The 18,874-nt window shown below is 48.1% G+C and overlaps 1 protein-coding gene across 1 annotated transcript; it reads left to right on the top strand.

The window, feature by feature from the left end:
• The first annotated feature begins 232 nt into the window (after window positions 1–232).
• MIIP (migration and invasion inhibitory protein) lies at window positions 233–18,614 on the top strand. The gene is made up of 10 exons (XM_077837354.1): window positions 233–309; window positions 7,785–7,975; window positions 8,696–9,169; window positions 9,812–9,914; window positions 10,559–10,670; window positions 11,916–11,980; window positions 12,397–12,526; window positions 12,943–13,039; window positions 17,056–17,163; window positions 17,514–18,614. The coding sequence occupies exons 2-10, from the start codon at window positions 7,793–7,795 to the stop codon at window positions 17,652–17,654; spliced, it is 1,413 nt and encodes a 470-aa protein (XP_077693480.1). The 5' UTR covers window positions 233–309; window positions 7,785–7,792; the 3' UTR covers window positions 17,655–18,614.
• The last annotated feature ends 260 nt before the right edge of the window (window positions 18,615–18,874 follow it).

The raw sequence follows: 18,874 nt of genomic DNA, 5'->3' as shown, positions 1-18,874 counted from the left end.
GTGCTCTGGGTAAGGGCGTGGGCAAACCGTGCGGCGTGGGGGGCTCTTCGGAGCCTGGGTGACTTGGAGCTTCACCCTGGGCCCCAGGGCCAGCGTGATCCCAGCTGCCGAGGCGCCCTCTTGGAGCTCCGCTCACGGCCGTGGGTTAGCACCGGACACGTGAGCCAGCCGCCCACGTGTCCCCGCCCAGCTGGCCCTTTAAACCGAGTTCCGGGCCGTTGGGGCGGTGCATGCTGGGGACAGGCGCACTGGCCAATCAGGAGGCGGCTGCGGGTGGCTTTTTGCTACAAACCAGAAGCTGCCGGGAGGGTGAGTGAGTGCGGGGCTGGGGAAGCGGGCCCGGCTGGAGCAGAGCCCGGGGCTGTCAGGCCCCTGGGGCCGGAGCAGGGCCAGCCCCGGGGCTGGGGAAGCGGGCCCGGCTGGAGCAGAGCCCGGGGCTGGGGAAGCGGGCCCGGCCGGAGCAGGGCCAGCCCCGGGGCTGGGGAAGCGGGCCCGTCATGCTGGGCATGGAGGAGCCATCGGCCCCGTGTCCCACTCAGTCCCTGCAGCCGCTTATGTGACCCCGGAGCCTCCCACTGACCCGTGGGGGACCTGCCCAGCCCGCCGTGAGCTGGGACAGGATCCTGCTGCTCGCTTGCAGGGGATGCCTAAAAGCGTCTATCCCCACGGGCCGCGTCTTTCGGGTGACATGACAGCCCGGTCTCTGCCCAGCTCAGTGTGGACGCGAAAGAGCTCTGTGGCTTTTAATGAGGGGAGGCTGCTGCCCCGTCCCACCCCACCCCCCGGCTTGATCAGAGCCCGAGAAACGCCCTAGAAAGAGCAGATCAGACCTGCGGTTTTACCAGCGTGGAATCCGCGGGCTGCCCCGGGGCCAGATGCTGAGCTTGTGGTGTCTGGGTGGCAGGGCCTCTCCCCTCGCTGCTGTGAGTTCTGTCCTGTTCTGTTGTTTCCATTGCGTCCTCTTCACCCAGGCGTGCTGTGTGCACAGGGGTTTGATCCGTGCCCTGTGTCCGGCTGCCAGGGTAACAGGCCCATGTAAACAAGTCAGATGTGGTCTGTACCGGCTGCTTCGGGACAAAGGGTGCTATAGAGTTGTATATGTGTGAGGAAACATGTATCCAGTGGCCCAAATGGAGTATCCACAGCCTGGTCGGGAAGGACAGGCAGGGGAAAAGAGGAGTTGCCTTGTGTAGCCAAGACGCCTACTGAGGTGGAGGGAGGCGGGAGGCAGACCTGTGTTTGGGTAAGGGTAAAAATCACAGGCGCTGTCATGACCGGGGTCTATGACCGGCCACCTACCCAGAGTGAAGAGGCGGCCGAGGCTTTCCTCAAGTAATTAACCAAATCATCCAAAGCACATGGTTCCATGGTGATGGGGAGGGGCTTCAACTACCCAGAGGTCTGCTGGGAAAATGATACAGCAGGGCACAGGTTATCCAGCAAGTTCATGGAATGCATGGGAGACAACTTTTTATTACAGAAGATGGAAGACGTGACTAGTGGGGAGGCTATTCTGGATTTGATGCTCACGCATAGGAAGGAACTGGTTGAGAATTTGAAGGTGAAAGGTAGCTTGGTTGAAAATGATCGTGAAATGATTGAGTTCATGATTCATAGAAGTGGCAAGGGGGGAAACAGCAAAATAAAGATAATGGACTTCAAAAAGGCAGACTTTAGCAGACTCAGAGAAGTGGTAGATAAGATCCTGTGGCAAGCAAGTCTAAGGGAAAAAAGCGTTCAGGAGAGTTGTTAGTTCTTCAGAAACATTATTAAAGGCCCACAAGAGCAAACCATCCCAATGAACTAGGTCAGATTATGAAGGATTTTATATTTATATATATATAAAAACAGAAGCATGAAAGGGTCGCAGGAAACATTTTATGAATACACAAGAAGCAATAGGGAAACCAAGGACAGGGCAAGTCCATTACTTAATGAGGAGGGAAGGACAATAGCAGAAAACGCAACAATGACCAAAGAGTTTTAAATGCCTTTTTTTGTTTCAGTTTTCACCAAAAAGGTTAGCAGCGATCAAACTAACATAGTGAACATCAGTGTAAATGGGGTAGAATCTGAGGCTAAAATAGGGAAAGAACAAGTTAAGAATGACTTAGACTAAGTTAGATGCCTTCAGGTAGGCTGGGCCTGATGAAATACATCTTAGAATACTTAAGGAATTGACTGAAAAGAGTTCTGAGCGATTAGAGGTTATCTTTGAGAACTCATGGAGGACAAGAGAGATTCCAGAGGACTGGAAAAGGACAAATATAGGACCTATCTTTAAAAAGGGGAATAAGGACAACCCAGGGAATTATAGAGCACTCGTCTTAACTTTGGTACCCAGAAAGATAATGAAGCAAATAAACAATCAATTTGAAAGCACTTAGAAGAATAAGGTGATAAGTAACACTCACCATGGATTTGTCAAGAACAAATTATGTCAAACCAACCTAATATCCTTCTTTGACAGCACAACAAGCCTTGTGGATGGGGGGAAGCAGTAGATGTAGTATATCTTAACTTTGGTAAGGCTTCTGATATTGTCTCACCTGATCATCTCATCAGCAAACAGGGAAAGATAGCTTACTGTAAGGTGAATGCACAACTGGTTGGAAAGCCGCACTCAGTTTCTTTTGTCGATGGTTCACCATCAAACTGGAAGGGCCTATCAAGTGGGATCCTGCAGGGATCTGTCCTTGGTCCGGTACTATTCAATGTTTTCATTAATGACTTGAGTAATGGAGTGGAGAATGGGCTTATAAAATTTGCAGGTGACCCCAAGCTGAGAGGGTTTGCAAGCACTTTGAAGGACAAGATTAGAATTCAAAATGATCTTGACAAACTGGAGAAGTGGCCTGAAATAAATAGGATAGACTTCAATAAGGACAAGTGCAAAGTACTATGCTTAGGAAGCAGTAATCAATTGCACAAATACAAAATGGGAAATGACTGCCTAGGAAGGATCTGGGGGAGTGGATCACAAACTAAACATCGTATATACTATACTGTATGTTTTGCAGTTGCAAAAAAAAAAAAAAGCAAACATCAGTCTGGGATGTATTAGCAGGAGTCTTGTAAGCAACAGCCGAGAAGTAATTCTTCCTCTCTACTCGGCACCGGTATGGCCTCAGTTGGAGTACTGTGTCCAGTTCTGGGCACCACACTTCGGGAAAGATATGGACAAATTGGAGAGCTACAAAAATAATGAAAGGTATAAAAAACAAGACCTATGAGGAAAGATTAAAAAACTTGGGTTTGTTTAGTCTGGAGAAAAGACTGACAGGCACATAACCATCAAAGTTTGTTATAAAGAGGAGGGTTATAAATTGTTCTCCTTATCCACTGAGGACAAGCTAAGACTTAAATTGCAGCAAGGGATATTTAGGTTGGACGTTAGGAAATATTTCCTAACTGTACGGGTAGCTAAGCACTGGAACAAATTACCTAGGGAGGTAGTGGAATCTGTGTCATTGGAGGCTTTAAAGAACATGTTAGACACACACCTGTCAGGGATGCTCTAGAACAGTGGTCTCCAAAGTGGGGTGCACGCAAGATGATCAATTGGGGGGTGCAGCCAGAGGGGGGGAAAAAAAGGGAGGGGGCAGGCCTGTGGAGGAGCAGGGGCAGCCGCACAGCCAGCGGCCGGAAAGAAGCGGCACTTTCCCCTTCAAAGCCGGCCGGAGAGAAGCGGTGCTTTGAAGGGGAAAGCGCCACTTCCCTCCAGCCGCTGGCTGCCCCTGCTCCTCCTGAGTCCTCTGGCCCGTGCTTGCAGGGCCGCATTCCGAAAGGGGCTTTCGAGCTGCAGGCCAGGGCCCCGGGGCCCTGAAGCCCCTAAAGCTCCTGCGTTCCGGGTGGCTCTGCCTGCCGGGGCTGGGGGGGGGCAGCTCCCAGAATCGCACCAAACAGGAGCTGCCCCAGGTAAGTGCCCTGCACCTCCTGCCTGCCCCAGCCCTGAGCGCCCTCCCACACCCTAACTCCCTCCCAGACCCCGCACCCCACCCTGAGCACCCGCTGTATCGCAAAGTGTTAAACCAAGATTTTCAAAAATAATAAAGCATATTCAATCACATTGCTCTCTCTAAAAATACTAATAGTCACTTTTTTAGTGAGAGCAAAAAGGTTTTTTGTACCATTAATAAATAAAATGAAATAAAAAATTATTTTAAAAATATTGTTTTTCATCTTTAGCTCATTGTTTTTTAATTTCTAATTTTTGTATGTTTTATAATTTGCATAATATATTAGTACAGTAGTACATGTGTATAATTTATACATAAATATACATATATTGGGGGTGGGTGCTCAAAAAATTTTACTGATAGGGGTGCGCGATCAAAAATGTTTGGAGACTGCTGGTCTAGAATGATAATACTTAATCCTGTCTTAGTGCTGATGACTGGACTAATCACCTGTTGAGGTCCAACATTTCTATGATTCTTTCCTTTATAAAATCCCTTTTCCCTGGCTTGTGGCCCAGCATGCTGGACAATGAGGCAGTCATAGAATACCAGGGTTGGAAGGGGCCTCAGGAGGTCATCTAGTCCAACCCCCTGCTCAAAAGCAGGACCAATCCCCAATTAAATCATCCCAGCCAGGGCTTTGTCAAGCCTGACCTTAAAAGCTTCTAAGGAAGGAGATTCCACCACCTCCTTAAGCAACGCATTCCAGTGTTTCACCACCCTCCTAGTGAAAAAGTTTTTCCTAATATCTAACCTAAACCTCCCCCACTGCAACTTGAGACCATTGCTCCTTGTCCTGTCATCTTCTACCACTGAGAATAGTCTAGAACCATCCTCTCTGGAACCACCTCTCAGGTAGTTGAAAGCAGCTATCAAATCCCCCCTCATTCTTCTCTTCTGCAGACTAAACAATCCCAGTTCCCTCAGCCTCTCCTCATAAGTCATGTGTTCCAGACCCCTAATCATTTTTGTTGCCCTTCGCTGGACTCTTTCCAATTTATCCACATCCTTCTTGTAGTGTGGGGCCCAAAACTGGACACAGTACTCCAGATGAGGCTTCACCAATGTCGAATAGAGGGGGACGATCACGTCCCTCGATCTGCTCGCTATGCCCCTACTTATACATCCCAAAATGCCATTGGCCTTCTTGGCAACAAGGGCACACTGCCGACTCATATCCAGCTTCTCGTCCACTGTCACCCCTAGGTCCTTTTCCGCAGAACTGCTGCCTAGCCATTGGGTTCTTCCGTCCTAAGTGCAGGACCCTGCACTTATCCTTATTGAACCTCATCAGATTTCTTTTGGCCCAATCCTCCAATTTGTCTAGGTCCCTCTGTGTCCTATCCCTGCCCTCCAGCGTATCTGCCACTCCTCCCAGTTTAGTATCATCCACAAATTTGCTGAGAGTGCAATCCACACCATCCTCCAGATCATTTATGAAGATATTGAACAAAACCGGCCCCAGGACTGACCCCTGGGGCACTCCACTTGACACCGGCTGCCAACTAGACATGGAGCCATTGATCACTACCCGTTGAGCCCGACAATCTAGCCAACTTTCTACCCACCTTATAGTGCATTCATCCAGCCCGTACTTCTTTAACTTGCTGACAAGAATACTGTGGGAGACCGTGTCAAAAGCTTTGCTAAAGTCAAGAAACAATATATCCACTGCTTTCCCTTCATCCACAGAACCAGTAATCTCACCATAAGGTGATTAGATTAGTCAGGCATGACCTTCCCTTGGTGAATCCATGCTGACTGTTCCTGATCACTTTCCTCTCATGTAAGTGCTTCAGGATTGATTCTTTGAGGACCTGCTCCATGATTTTTCCGGGGACTGAAGTGAGGCTGACTGGCCTGTAGTTCCCAGGATCCTCCTTCTTCCTGTCGTCCTGTCAAGACAAGCTTTTGTTGTTTTAACTCCCTTACCTGTATTACTAACGAGAGAGGCAGCATGGGATTGGCTGTCGGTACACTTGCCCTGTCTGAGTCACTGATTCGCACTCTGGCTTTCGGAAAGTTATTTCCCCTCTTTCTGCTCTAGTTAGCTCATCTGTAAAACGTGGGTGACAATACTGACCTACATACTTCTCCAGGATCTTCTATGGATTAATTACTGTGTGCACAATGCTTTGAATGTGTAAATTTCTAGGAATTATTAAAATAGCTACGATTAAACCAAAAAGTATTTTAAAACCCTAGGCCAAAGTTATCAAACAGAGGTACAGGTGCTCCATGCCTCTACAAATAAGGGTATGGGGTTTGGTGCCTACATTTAGGCTAATTAATTTAACAGGTTTTCACATTCTCATGTTCAATGCAGGGTTATTTAAACCCAATTTCATTTAAATATTTTTCTTTTGATACTGTTTTGCATGACCTCATAAACAAACTAGGGAAATGCAACCTAGATGGACTATACTATACTATAAGGTGGACGCATAACTGGTTGGAAAACCCTTCCCAGAGGTTCACAGTCATGCTGAAAGGGCATTATGAATGGGGTCCCGCAGGGTTCAGTTCTGGATCCGATTCTGTTCAATATTTTCATCAATGATTTAGATAATAGTATAGAGAGTACACTTAAAAGTTTGCAGATGATACCAAGCTGGGAGGGTTTGCAAGTGCTTTGGAGGATAAGATTAAAATTCAAAATGATCTGGACATACTGGAGAAATGGTCTGAAGTAAATAGGATGAAATTCAATGAAGACAAATGCAGAGTACACCACTTAGAAAGGAACAGTCAGTTGCATGCATACAAAATAGGAAATGACTGCCTAGGAAGGAGTACTGCAGAAAGGGATCTGGGGGTCATAGTGGACCACAAGCTAAATATGAGTCAGCAGTGTCACACTGTTGCAAAAAAAAAAAAAAAAAAAAGCGAACTTCATTCTAGGATGTATTAGCAGTAGTATTGTAAGCAAGACATGAGAAGTAATTCTTCTGCTCTACTCTGCGCCGATTAGGCCTCAGCTGGAGTATTGTGTCCAATTCTAGGTGCCACGTTTCAGGAAAGATGTGGACAAATTGGCAAAAGTCCAGAGAAGAGCAACAAAAATGATGAAAGATTTAGAAAACGTGACCTGTGAGGAAAGATTGAAAAAATTGGGTTTGTTTAGTCTGGAAAAGAGAAGACTGAGAGGGGACATGATAACAGTTTTCTAGTACATAAAAGGTTGTTACAAGGAGGAGGGAGAAAAATGTTGTTAACCTCCTGAGAATAGGACAAGAAGCAATGGGCTTAAATTGCAGCAAGGAGGTTTAGGTTGGACATTAGTGAAAACTTCCTAACTGTCAGGGTGGTTAAACACTGGAGTAAATTGCCTAGGGAGGTTGTGGAATCTCCATCACTGGAGATTTTTAAGAGCAGGTTAGACAAATACCTGTCAGGGGTGGGCTAGATAATACTCACTCCTGCCAGGAGTGCAGGGGACTGGACTAGATGATGTCTCGAGGTCCCTTCCAGTCCTATGGTTCTGTTTTTGTTTTTTAAATCATTATGGTTTATTTCCTCTTTTAGGTTTTATAATCTCTCTTTCAGAGCACCCAGATTAGGGGCCTAAATTACTTGTTAATTTCCCGAGGGGAAGAGGAATGAAAAATGATGCGTGTTCTTAGAGTTCGTAAAGGCAGGAGACTTTTGAGACTGATTCCTTTCTCAGGGGATCTGATCAAAACTCCAACTGTAAGAAAACCCTCCAGCACTTGTAAGTGTCTCTAGAGAGGATTCCCCGCAATTTGTAACTCAGCTGGCTCCTCCCAATCGGCTCCTTTGTGGAGTGCTCACAGTTATGCAACTCACCTTTCTCTGGCCCTACAGGGACCATCATGCAGAAGATGGAGTCAGAGCAACTGGAGAGGCTGCGTCGTGCAAACCAAGACCTTCTGGAAAGGCTCAAAGCGAAGCAGGAAGAAATCAAGAAAAGACTTCCTCGCAAGCCACTATCAGCGTGTTCTCTTTCCAGAAGAACAACTCATGCAGAGAGAGCTGTCCCTGTTCCTAAGAGAGGGGTATGGGCTGGGCTGGGTAGGCTAGATAAGTGTGGCGCAAAGGAACAATGATGCTGTCGCAGAAATGCATTCTCCTCTCTAACTGTTCCATGCCTGGAGCTGAGGTTTCCTAATATAAAAGGCGTTTTTCAAACCTGCGGTACCCAGAGGCACGGGACTGGAAATGCTGAGATCCACCAGGCACAGGGCTGGGAAGCAAATGGGCACCACGGTGACAGGCAGCAATGCTGCAGAGAGAGTTGCTGGGTAGGTGAGGTGCAGGTGCATGAGACTTGTGGTGCAATCCAGTGGCCGTGGAGTCTGCTGGAGAAATACGCGATCCCATGGTCTGAGCTTCGTCCGTCTAACAAAGGCTCTGCCTCTCGTCCCCATGAGACGCAAGGTGGGAGAGAATACAGTGCCTAGCTAGGGCAGCGTCTGTTACGCAGGTATCTCCAGCTGAGGTGAGAGGAGGGGTAACCTGGACCATTGTCCTTTAATTCCTCACCGCCTCAGAGGCCACCCATTGCTGTGATTCTCACCTGTGGGCAAAGAGGCCTGGAAGTAGCCTATTCGCACCCACGAGGCCTTCCCCCTTCTCTCTCTGGCAGCCTCTGTGTGACTCTGGCATGGCACGGTGGAGATGCGTAGAACGGTATGAGGCTGAGTTATCGTAGCGCTAATTCCCGAGCTGTCTCCGGTCTCTGTGTGGTGACATGTGGATCTCTGTGCTCGTTACAGAAAGAGAACCAGGGCCATGCGAGGAAGGCCGCGACGGACCCTGTGACGCTCGTGTCTGTGGAACCCGGAGCCAGTGCCGCCAGGGCAGCCCTTCGTTTGCCATTGAAACACGTAGCGTGCAGCAGGGAGGGGAGGGGGGTGCCACACCACAGAGCGGGGGCATATCCGGGTTCCCCCAGGGCAGAACGAAGCTTCGCACCGGCAGCGTCCATCACCAGAGAAACCTCCAGAGTGGCCAGAGACGGCAACGCCCTGAGAACCCCAGAGGAAGAATCCACCCCTGGGAAACACAGAGAGGGCAGAAAGCAATCCACCGTGCTCCACAGCGCCCAGGAGAGGGGCAGGCCAAGGGCTGAGGCAGAGACGATGCCGGGCAGGATCCCAGCAGATGGGAATGGCTGGCGGCGAGCGGCCGTTAGAGACTCCAGGACTCCCAAACCAATTCTGCTGACACTTGGGGGTAAAGAAGCCAAGGTAAAGAGCCCGATGGGCATTGGCCTGAGCAGCTCAAGCCAGGTGGAGGGGAAATAAATGTCCGGGGCCAAATTGTTCCATTCCTAATAGTTGAGGGCCCCTGGCATCTTGCCCACCCTCTTCCCACTTCTCTGTGGAATGATCCATCATCCCACTTCTGCCCTCACCACGCACATACAGGACAGGCAGCACGGCTACCGGCTTCCCACAGAGGGCCCGGGGGTTATCCCCATTGCACGGTTTGTCTCCATCAGCACACCATATACATCCGGCACGCATTGTTGCCGTCATCCTGCAGGGCAGCTCAGGGCAGCCCATGGTACCGTTGTCAGCACAGAGCTGGAAGTCAGCAAGCCCTGCGTGCTGATTGCGGGTCTGACACTGACTTGCTGTGTGGCCTTGGCCACGTGTCTCCGTTTTTCAGATGGGGAAACTGAGGCAGAGAGGGGTGAGAGACATGCCCAAAGCCAGGCAGTGACTTGCTGGTACAGCTGAGACTAGAGCCCAGATTTCTCAGCCCCGTTCATTAGACCACAGCCACCTCCCTTTCTACAGCTACCAGATAGGTCCCCTTTGAGGAGCACAGTGTCCTTGTAGCCGCATAAGGAGTCTCTAGTGAGCTGTGAACTCTTTTCACCCCAGAAGGAAGCTGGCCGTGTGACTTTTCTGTCGGACCCTGAGGAATACACCATCCCTGCCGCTAGCTGGTCAGCACGTCCTTTCTTGGGCTACGACTGGATTGCAGGCGAGTCCTAACCCCATTGCACATCTGTGTTGTTACTGGGGTGATCTGGTTAACTGAGGGGCTAAAATCACAACTCGCCTCCTGTAGGCTGAAGGGTACAGACGGAGGTGCGGGCCCGGGCCTGGAGACTATGTGTGCTTCGAGGCCAGGGAATAGTGAGCTGTTTCCCCCGGTACCACTGAAAAGTCTGCAAGTTGGCAAATGTTCTCAGCGCAAGAGCTGCAGTTTTACCAAGCCAGGCACGGTTCCCCGGTCAGTGCAGAGATGTCCTGTGCTTTCCTGGAACGGCAGGGAGGAGACTGGCCGGGAATCCTGGCAGCTGCTGTAGGGCTGAGAGAATTCGAGTGGGGCACAGAGTAGCAGGAGATGAACAAAGGACACGAGAAGGAGAGATCATTTCAAGGCTTTTTGCACTAGTTGTGCAGAGTCACAGAAGTCACTGGCCCCATTGGGTCTCTCCTTTGACAGAGGCAGTAGCTGCTTGGCAGTTGGCCACGCTGTTCCATTTGTGTCTGCTGGTCTGATCGGTTGCCCTCTTTGGCACTGAGCAGCATCCTGGTTAGCTGACCGCTTCGTGTGAGCTTTCCTGCATCACCTGCCTCTGATGCAATTCCAGCTTTAAATTTTCTTCTCCGCGTTCCCAGGGCTGCTGGAGACGGACTCGTCGCTGTCAGAGAAATCTGAGCAGTACTTCTCTGAGCTCAGGGAGTTCCGACAGGTGAACAAGGAAGCATGTGTCCATGAGGAAGACCTGGGGTAAGGAGGGGACTAAGGTGGCAGTGAGCTGCGCCAGGAACAAGGGAAGAACTGGTGGGGGGGTCTGCCACCTTCTCTGTGGAGTAGGAGACTATGAGGATGGTTCATCCAGCCCATCAGCAGGTCACTGAGCGTTTGCTCTCTTTCTGGGAAGCAACTGTTTGCTATTGAACTAGAGCCAGGTGCGGAGGGTGAACTGTACCATTCCCGCATGGCCAAGAAACTAAGAATGTCTGGGAACGATTGAAATGGATTTCTGAACTTGTTCCTGTCATCAAGCACAGTAAAAGCTTTGTTATCCAGCATGTTGTGGGAATGGAGGGGTGTGCCCTTAAGTTAAAAATTCCGGTTAACTAAGAGTTATACTTACCAATGGGAGGGAGGGAGTTTGGGTGCGGGGGAGGCTCAGGGCTGGGGCTTGGGGCACGGAGGGGGTGCAGGGTGTGGGCGCTGAGAGGAGTTTGGGTGCGGGATGGGGCTCAGGGCTGGGGGCGCAGGAGGGAGTATGGGGCGCGGGCTCTGGGAGGAGTTGGGTGTGGGAGAGGGTTGGGGCGCTGGAGGGGGTGCGGGGCACAGGCTCTGGGAAGAGTTTGGGTGCAGGAGGGACCTGTGGGTTGGGGTGCGGGAGAAGGTACGGGGTGCCAGACCTGGGTGGCACTCACCTCAGGTGGCTCCTCGCAAGCGGTGACACGTCTCTGCTGCTCCTAGGCGGAGGCGCGGCCAGACAGCTCTGCACACTGCCTCTGCCCGCAGGCACCGCCCCTACAGCTCCCACTGGCTGTGGTTCTTGGCCAATGGGAGCTGTGGGGCCAGCACTCAGGGCGAGGGCAGTGCACGGAGCCTCCATGGTCGTTCCTCCGCCTAAGAGCAGCAGGGACATGTCGCCGCTTCTGGGGAGACACGCAGAGCTGGTTAGGGAGCCTGCTGTCTCTGCATCAAGCGGACTTCTAATGGATATCAGAAATGCCGGTTTCTAGAGCTTTCTGGTTGGTAAAGTGCTGGATAACACAGCTTTTACTGTATATTCTAATGCAGCAGGTCTGTCCTCTGCCCAGAGATGGGCATTTTCTCTGTGACTAGCCTTTCGGTTTCTTGGTGTAAGTGGAAAGTGTGATGAGTGCTTTCCCCACCAAGCCAGTCCAAAGGGGGTGTGGACAGCAAGAGACCCCTTCGGGGGGGATATTGCAATGTTCCCATCACTGTCTCCAGAGTGCACAGCTGTGACCGAATCTTTTGTTTTCTTAGGCCAGAGGCACCAGATTACTTGGCTCCTGAGCAAGAAGCAGATTTGGTTTCCAGTTCCCATCAGTGTAAGATGAGATATCTTCCAAATCTAGTTTCTAGGCACGGGCAGCTATGCTCTGTGGCTTTCTTTTTGGAAAATCCCTGCCTTAAGCCTCTTAGAAGGGTCACAGAAAGAATTTACAGTTCAGCCCCCACTTCCCACTCCAAAGAGGCAGGAGTCCCTGGGCTGATTCTCTTTCGTGTCATCTCTGTTTCTCCAGTGTTCTCTGTAATTGACCTGACTGACTGGGCTTTAAGTTGAGGAAGTTCAGTTGAATCTGCATCTGTTTTCAGGCAGCGGTTGAATGGGAGGGAAATTAACATGTAAAAAGTACTTCGGGAGAACAAGCGGGGTTTGGTTCTGTGTGGGGTGTATGGTGCATTGGGGAAGATGAGTGCCACGGGCAGCGAATGAAGTGACGATCTCTCCTCTGCGCGGCAGGTGTTTATTGCTATCGATTAAACGGGCGTCTGTTTACCGTCCCTGTGGGTTCACAGTCTGCCTGCCCCGTGTGTAAGACTCCAAGAGCCCGACGGCCTCCGGAGACGCTGGAGGAACCAGCCTACGTCAGGTATGTACGGTGCTGGTAGCCCGAGTGGCACAGGAAGCCAGCAGGGTAGATAGAGAATGAGCTACGTATGGGGGATGAGGCCCCTTTAAGATGCCTCCTTACAAAGTTGCTGTCTTAGGGAAGAGGGAGTTCTGGGCTTTGAAATGCAAAAGGGTCAAATTCAGCTCTGATGTAAGCAGGAGCAGCTCCCATTTGAAGTCAACGGGAGATGTACCCCCTTACCTCGGGGCTGAATTTAGTCCAGAGTCTGGGTGTACACACCAGTCCCTAAGGAACTTATCCAAAGCCCATTGACTTCAGTAGGCGTTGGATGAGGTCCTAAGACTCCAGATGTGGCAGGAGGAGTGCAGATGCCTTCAGCTCTGCGATGTCTCTTCTGGAGGACCTGCGCAGTGACTTCCTCTGTTTGGTTGCAGGGTCAGCATTCCCAGGTCCACCCTCCTGCCTGCCTATAAGTACAAAATCCATTGCAGGAAGAGCTTTGAACCGGCAGACGATCTGGCTTTACCCTCGGTAAGTTTCCACCTTCCCATTTGACCGTTATGCAGGTGGCTGCATCATCAGCGGGGTGAGTGGTAATAGCCACATGTTAGGAAAATAAGAGAACCAAGAGCTTTGATGTGTTAATGCCAGGGATGGGTCTCAGCTAAGATTCCAGAGCTGAACACCCCCAAACTATGGGGAAGTTCAGAGCGAGGCTTTGAGACTGGTCCAATCATGGTGACAGCCAGGAAGAGCCAAACCTAGGTGCAAACTCTGCAGCTCATGCCCATCTGTAACGCAATATAATTTATATAACCCCCTGCATACACTGCATGTGTCCAAATGCTATACACTGAGAGCAAATGCCTGCAGAGTTGGGGACAGTGGCTCTCCCGCAGACAGATAAGGCCAAAGAATGCAGCAGAGAGAGAAGAGCAGGCTGTTGTCTTTACTGCTTGCAACTGCAAATAAACAGTTTTGCTGGTAAAATGCAGTAAACAGAAGCGTGTGGTAAAAGGAGATAGGCAGGATGAATGGGTAGAGCGTGGGCCAAAGCCCTAAAGCAGAGAAGGAAGGTATTTATAAAGACACGGTGTATGTCTACAAAGCAAAAATCAAACCCACGGCTGGCCCGTGCCAGCTGACTTGGGCTCCCGAGACTTGAGCTGCAGGGCAGTTTCACTGCTGTGTAGATTTTGGAGCTCAGGCTGGAGCCCAAGCTCTGGGACCCTCCCACCCTGCAAGATCCTAGCGCCCAGGCCCAAGCCCTGAAGTCTACACAGCAGTGAAACGGCTCTGCCAGCGCAAGCCCCACGAGCCCAAGTCGGCTGGCACAGGCTGGCCCCGGGTGTCGAGTTGCTATGCAGACGCCCCCTCAGTGGCTCGGCGAGCAAAGAGCTCCAGAGAGACGGACCTGGGCTTGAAACTTTTGTCCTTGAAAACTGCAGATTTAAGTTGACTGAAATGTTTTGTGAATTTGTGTCAATTTTGCCAAATTGTTTAGGCCAAAAAACCCAACAACCTATAAAATATTGTTTTCCAGAAAAATAGAAACATTTAGTTTTGACAATTTCCAAAGGAAACATTTTGATTTTTTTTTTCCAGTTCAAAACAACTTTTTGATTTGAAATTTCCTTCTATTTGATTTAAAAAAACAAAACAAAAAACCCTTTTGAAATTGGAACAAAATGTTCTGTTTTGGGTCAAGCAAAACATTTACTTCGACCCAAAACAAATATTCTTTTGGCTTGTCAGTTCAGTGAAAAACTTGAAAAGTAGTACTTAGGGGGCAATCTGAAACTTTTTCTTTCCTTTTTTTTTAATGCCAGTTATTTGCACAGCTCCAGCCAAAAATTCTGTGCGGAGGAGCTGAGTGGGTAAATGGAGGCCCAGTGCACTGAGTTCAGAATGCTCAGGAAGCTGATGTGACAAATCTTGCAACTATGTGTTGTATGCCATGTAGCTGTGAGAGTTCCAGATTATTAGAGAGATAAGGTGGGTGAGGTGTTATCTCACCCATCTTGTCTGTCATTGTAACCACATTTGATCTGACAATCATTGCTTTTATGTTTGATTTCAAACAGCAAATAGGAAACGTTGATTTAAATTAATAATTTTAATCTTGTTTGTGTTTGTACTTGGTACTTATTTTCGTACGGAAAGGTTGGTTGTGATTGCTTGGTACTTCTTTTTGCTAACCAGGAGGGTACACTATATTTATACGCATTTATTTAAAAAGAAAAGGAGGACTTGTGGCACCTTAGAGACTAACCAATTTATTTGAGTATAAGCTTTCGTGAGCTACAGCTCACTTCATTGGATGCATACTGTGGAAACTGCAGAAGACATTATATACACAGAGACCATGAAACAATACCTCCTCCCATCCCATCCTCCTGCTGGTAATAGCTTATCTAAAGTGATCACTCTCCTTACAATGTGTATGATAATCAAGTTGAGCCATTTCCATTTCCACATTGTAGGGAGAGTGGTCACTTTGGATGAGCTATTACCAGCGGGAGAGTGAGTTTGTGTGTGTATGGGGGTGGGGGGGTGAGAAAACCTGGATTTGTGCTGGAAATGGCCCACCTTGATTATCATACACATTGTAAGGAGGGTGATCATAGAATCATAGAATATCAGGGTTGGAAGGGACCTCAGGAGGTCATCTAGTCCAACCCCCTGCTCAAAGCAGGACCAATCCCCAATTAAATCATCCCAGCCAGGGCTTTGTCAAGCCTGACCTTAAAAACTTCTAAGGAAGGAGATTCTACCACTTCCCTAGGTAACGCATTCCAGTGTTTCACCACCCTCCTAGTGAAAAAGTTTTTCCTAATATCCAACCTAAACCTCCCCCACTGCAACTTGAGACCAATACTCCTTGTCCTGTCCTCATCTACCACTGAGAATAGTCTAGAACCATCCTCTCTGGAACCACCTCTCAGGTAGTTGAAAGCAGCTATCAAATCCCCCCTCATTCTTCTCTTCTGCAGACTAAACAATCCCAGCTCCCTCAGCCTCTCCTCATAAGTCATGTGTTCCAGACCCCTAATCATTTTTGTTGCCCTTCGCTGGACTCTCTCCAGTTTATCCACATCCTTCTTGTAGTGTGGGGCCCAAAACGACACAGTACTCCAGATGAGGCCTCACCAATGTCGAGGTTTGATCACTTTAGATAAGCTAATACCAGCAGGAGAGTGGGATGGGAGGAGGTATTGTTTCATGGTCTCTGTGTATATAATGTCTTCTGCAGTTTCCACAGTATGCATCCGATGAAGTGAGCTGTAGCTCACGAAAGCTTATGCTCAAATAAATTGGTTAGTCTCTAAGGTGCCACAAGTACTCCTTTTCTTTTTGCGAGTACAGACTAACACGGCTGTTACTCTGAAACCTGCATTTGTTTAAGAAATTCTATAGCTTAACATTCATTTATTCAGATTCTTAACTTTTACAACTGTTTAATTGTTAGAAAATGATGCATTTTATTACGGTTTATTATGTTAGAGAATGATGCTTTTCTTCTTTAGTAGATTCATTTTTTAATTGTGTTTTGTGTCACAAGCTGCATTTGCATGGAAGTTGGAATACAATAAAAAATGCCCCAAACCAGCATTTTAAAGGATTTTTTTTTGTTTTATTAGTTAAATAAAACTGCCGTAAGCGTGCTGGATACACAAGAAAACACAAAGTGAGGTCAAAATGTTTTGTGTTTTAAAACTAACTGGTTTATTAAACAAAGGAAGCACTATCTATACTAGTGAATTCAACAGATTGTTTCTGGTCACCATGTCCTTCAAGATTTTAGAACTAGTAGATTTCATCCTCTCACACCTAATTTTTATCCACAGATTGGAAAGAGCGCGGGGAAAAACTTGCCTGCTTTTCCAACTCCTAGTGAGTTTTTCAACTTTGAACCAAACTAATTGAATAAACTCATATGAAGAAAATTCTCTCTCCACCTGCAGGAGAGGCTACTGCAGTTAAAAGCTAGTTTACCATTTCAACAAATTCTGGCTTCAAGCACTTAGCAAGAAACTTCCACCAGTACAGGGCTTTGACTTTCTTTAAAATTGCAGCAGCCAACATGTACTGCTTGAATTGTATTACTTGTATTTAATGTAAAAGGTTTTAATAGAATATAGTAAGGTTAGGCCTAAACATAAATTTGCCATAATTTCAAATTTAATTTTAATTAGTTTTAATTTTTGAAAAGAAAATGTGTATTTAGGTAAAATTTAAAAACATCCAATTGTTTTGATTTAATCTTTTTTTTTAAACTGCTTTTGGAAATGGCTGGAAGCCAGTGAAGGGGACACATGGGGGAAGTGAGGTAGCTTTGCCTCATGGAAAGAGAGAGCAAGTCTGGCCACAGCACCTTAGAGCCTCTGTGAAGTTCTCATCAGTCCCCCTTTGTGATCATATAAAGCTCGTAAAGAAATGAACTCAACAGTCTCTCAGAGCCCCCTTTTGGAGAGACTGGGCTGTGCCTTTTCTGGGGGCATGTACGCTACCAGAGAAGGCATTCACAGATAGACCTCTCCCCGCAGCACTGCCTGGCCGGCTGGGAAAACGTCATCCCCTCCAGCAGCCCCACGCTTAGCAGTTTGGATCTGCGAACTTCACTGCAACAAAAACCCACTGACCATTCTCACCTGGTAAGAACAGGCTATTTTGAGTTGCCTGGCCTCTGTTTTCAGTGGCCCATGATGGTAATTTACTGACAGCTGAGCAAGAGACCTAGAGTGCATCGGGCTCAGTTTCCCCACTTGCCCCGTGTAACTGGGTATGAAGCTGGGAAGCATTAGCCTTCCAACGGGATGTCTGCCCTTCTGGGGAGCAATGCTGCTGCTGGGCTGCAGTTTAATGTAGCCATGAAAGGGTTAATTAAGCTGGAAGAGGAGGCACTGAGCCAGCAGTGTGTTGTAAGGCTCTCTGTGTTGTGACGAGATGGGGGGAGTGGGATTTTTGGTTTTGTAGGTTGATCGAGTCTTTGTTTGGGTTCTAGACCTTGACACCCCGAATGTCAGGAGGAACCAGAACGGACCAGCTCCTAAACCTGTCCCGCTCAGCTCATTTCAGACTTCATAATGCTTTTCAGCGGAGAGCTCAAGACAAGCCACTATGCTACACAACAACACCAAATTAAAATCCTACTGTCTCAACCGTATGAGCTGCTGACCTGATTACCCAGGGGCCATGTGGTACTGGGAGTGAGTAGAAATGGCAGCGTTTGCCTAAAAATGAACCTTTAGAGGAGAGCTTTTTCCTAGCCCTGCAAGTGCAAACGCCGTCGCAAAAGTCCACGGGCACGTGTGTATTGGAATTGCGCAAGCTGCGAGGCGACAATTGCAGAAATTGCTTGCAGGTGGCCAGTTTTGGCCTCTAACTGGCCACTGGTACATACAGTCACCGCAGTTGTGTGCGTGCGTTGCACTTTCCCACCCAGGGATGTAAATTGAGTGTACGTGGTCAGTTGCTGTAAGAGATATCTGGTAGGTTAAGAAAACAGGATGACTAGTTAGTACTGTTCCCTGTAATAAAAGAGCCATAGGATATTTTGCAATAGACACGTCCATTCAGAGTTCATCCACCCAGCTCATAAAAGCAATACAGTTGACTCATCAAACCAAGAATTTTGGCTCTCTGGACAAAGAGTTGGGACTGTGAGCTGCATGGCACAGCATGGGGTATGCAAAGATGCTCAATATCATGCTTCCAGGAGGTTTGGAACATGAGTAATTCTTACATTAAAGAAGAGTGACTGTGCTTTAGTTCTAATAAGAAAAACATGTTTTTTTTTGCTCATTATCTTTGGACGGAGGATTTGGTGGATCATGTTCAGCATAGATCGGGGGGGAAGAAACCATTGTCAAAAGCAAGAGGTGTTTTATGAATCACAAAGCCACAATATGTCTTAGAACATTCTGAAGTCATGTTTACCTCTGATTGTAAAAGGCTGGTGGGAAGGCATTTTGAAGACATGCTCATGGAGGTTTTTAATTGCATTGAAATAATGTGTGAGAGTTTGTTTGAGGCCTGTTACGTGGTGTGGTTTTATTTTCCCTTTTGAAAACAATAAAGAAGGAGTTTATATTTTCTGGTATAACATCTGGAATGTAGAGTTCTGTTATAGGAATTCTATGGGTTGTAGTCAAGCCTTCTTAACTCATAAGTAAGGCTACGATTTACTCATGGGTATTTTTAGTATATGTTATGGACTGGTCTTGGGCAATAAACAAAAAAATTCATGCCTGTGACCTAGCTATGACTTATCCTATAAATACTCCCGGCTAAATCTTGGGGGCTGTTGCTGCGGAGGTTACCCCAGGGGGCTGCTGGTGCAGGAAGCCGGTGGAGCCCCGGGGC

The sequence above is a fragment of the Eretmochelys imbricata genome, chromosome 18 (genome assembly GCF_965152235.1).
Source record: "Eretmochelys imbricata isolate rEreImb1 chromosome 18, rEreImb1.hap1, whole genome shotgun sequence".
Lineage (NCBI taxonomy): Eukaryota > Metazoa > Chordata > Testudines > Cheloniidae > Eretmochelys > Eretmochelys imbricata.
The sequence above is the reverse complement of the archived record's forward strand: the minus strand, read 5'-3'. Positions and strand labels throughout refer to the sequence as shown.

What these genes read in the sequence shown, in the direction of transcription:
- MIIP (XM_077837354.1), top strand. Translation starts at nt 7,793, where the DNA reads ATGCAGAAGATGGAGTCAGAGCAACTGGAGAGGCTGCGTCGTGCAAAC. An exon ending in TCCCTGTTCCTAAGAGAGGG is followed by an intron (nt 7,976 to 8,695) that starts GTATGGGCTGGG and finishes TGCTCGTTACAG; the next exon opens with AAAGAGAACCAGGGCCATGC. An exon ending in CCACTGACCATTCTCACCTG is followed by an intron (nt 17,164 to 17,513) that starts GTAAGAACAGGC and finishes TTTGGGTTCTAG; the next exon opens with ACCTTGACACCCCGAATGTC.